Source organism: Eubalaena glacialis, chromosome 5, assembly GCF_028564815.1.
Source record: "Eubalaena glacialis isolate mEubGla1 chromosome 5, mEubGla1.1.hap2.+ XY, whole genome shotgun sequence".
NCBI lineage: Eukaryota > Metazoa > Chordata > Mammalia > Artiodactyla > Balaenidae > Eubalaena > Eubalaena glacialis.
In genome coordinates, this window is record NC_083720.1 from 17,414,799 (window position 1) to 17,417,061 (window position 2,263).

At 38.2% G+C, this 2,263-nt stretch overlaps 1 protein-coding gene across 1 annotated transcript; it reads left to right on the forward strand.

Moving 5' to 3' along the window:
• The first annotated feature begins 444 nt into the window (after positions 1 to 444).
• Positions 445 to 1,502, forward strand: LOC133091925 (ribosome biogenesis protein BRX1 homolog). Its single transcript, XM_061191104.1, is given in 2 exon segments — positions 445 to 1,273; positions 1,276 to 1,502. Coding segments are annotated over 2 exon segments (1,056 nt in total).
• Positions 1,503 to 2,263: the final 761 nt, after the last annotated feature.

The following is a 2,263-nucleotide window of genomic DNA, read 5'->3' on the forward strand; positions in this document are numbered from 1 at the left end:
TTGCCTATAAAAACCTCTCCCCACAAACCATTGAGGAGTTCAGGGTTTTTGAACATGAGCCACCCGTTCTCCTTGCTTGGCCCTGCAATAAACCTTTCTCTGCTGCCAACTCCAACATTTAGGTTTGTTTGGCCTCACTGTGCGTTGGGCCCATGAACTTGCATTCAGTAACGTTAGTAGGTGGGGTATTTGGAGGGTGACTAGGATTATTAGTGCCCTTATAGAAGAGGTCTGAGAGAGCTCCCTTGTCCCTTCTGCAATGTGAGACTACAACAAGAAATCTAGGACCCAGAAGAGGACCCTCCCTGGACCATGCTGACACCCTAATCTTGGATTTACAGCCTCCAGAACTGTGCGAAATAAATGTTTATTGTTTTTAAGCCACCCAGTCTGTGGTGTTTTGTTAGAGCAGACTGAATGAATTAAGACAACTCTTGGAGCAAGATGGCGGTGACGATGAGGAAGCGGCGTGGAGGCCCGGCGTTTCAGGCGAAAAAGCTAAAAAGAAACGAAAAAGATGCTAAGCCGCCTGCTAAGCCGAGCGACGTAGCAGAGGAGGCGGAGGAGGAAGAGAGAGATCGTATCCCAGGCCCGGTTTGCAAGGGCAAGTAGAAAAATAAGGAACGGATTCTCATCTTTTCTTCTAGAGGAATAAATTTCAGAACAAGACATTTAATGCAAGACTTGAGAATGTTGATGCCTCATTCTAAAGCAGATACTAAAATGGATCGTAAAGATAAGTTATTTGTGATTAACGAGGTTTGTGAAATGAAAAACTGCAATAAATGTATCTATTTTGAAGCTAAGAAAAAACAAGATCTCTATATGTGGCTTTCAAATTCACCTCATGGACCATCTGCTAAATTCCTTGTTCAAAATATTCATACCCTAGCTGAGCTAAAGATGACTGGAAACTGTTTGAAAGGTTCTCAGCCCCTCTTGTCTTTTGATCCTGCTTTTGATGAATTACCACATTTTGCTTTGTTAAAAGAACTCTTAATTCAGATCTTTAGTACACCACGGTATCATCCCAAAAGTCAACCATTTGTGGACCATGTGTTTACGTTCACTATTTTGGATAATAGGATATGGTTTCGGAACTTTCAGATCATAGAAGAAGATGCTGCTCTTGTAGAAATAGGACCCCGTTTTGTCTTAAATCTCATAAAGATTTTCCAGGGAAGTTTTGGAGGACCAACTTTGTATGAAAATCCTCACTACCAGTCACCAAACATGTATCGGCGTGTCATAAGATCCATCACAGCTGCAAAATACAGAAACAGCAAGTGAAAGACGTGCAGAAGCTGAGAAAGAAACAACCAAAGACTATTCTTCCCAATGATCCCACTGCAGATGTTTTTGTTACACCAGCTGAGGAAAAGCCGATAGAAATACAGTGGGTAAAACCAGAGCCAAAAGTAGATTTGAAAGCAAGAAAGAAAAGGATTTATAAAAGGCAAAGGAAGATGAAACAGAAGATGAACCGTGGGAATGCAAAATGAATCAATGGATAACTAATTTGTTCTCAGTTGTTTTATATTTATTTTATGTTCAATGTGTAAATACTTTTATTATTCGGGACGACCTTATATCTAACTAGTGTGACATTTAAAAGAGAAAAATTAAGATTTTGTGGCTTCGGTGGTGGGGGGTGTCCTGTGTTTTTCTAAATAAAATATCACAAGAACTCAAAAAAAAAAAAAAGACAACTCTTAAATTTTCATCTTCCATAGTAAAAATCAAAAGTTAATATATAAAACTAATTTAAAAAATTAACATAAGCGTATTACTTAGGAATTTAGAGCAAGCACAGCAAATGCAAAAGGAAACAATTAAGAGTTGAAGATGGTCACCTCCAGGGTTACTTCCAGGGAGTGGTAGAGACAGGAGGGGAAAGGAGTAGTGGAGAACGAAGGAACAAAGAATAACTTGTTTATTACTGAAAGCTTTATAGAAATATTGTCATTTAATAGCATTTATATATGTAACTTTAATAAAATGTAAAAGTCATAAAATAAAAATTTATCATATAACCACTTACACACATAATTTGGTCAAAAGACCTTATTATCTTCTTGATGCTGTATGAGCATGTATAACCTTAAAAAGTCTGTACTGCTTTCCCAGCACCCTCCACCCCAGAGACCCTCAACTACAGCCAGCTTTCTTTTGTTAAGAAACAAAATTCAACGGAGTAAATGTGAAGATCTAATTGGTTTTATTCAACGATTTATGAATCAGCAGTGTCCCATCTAGCAACTAG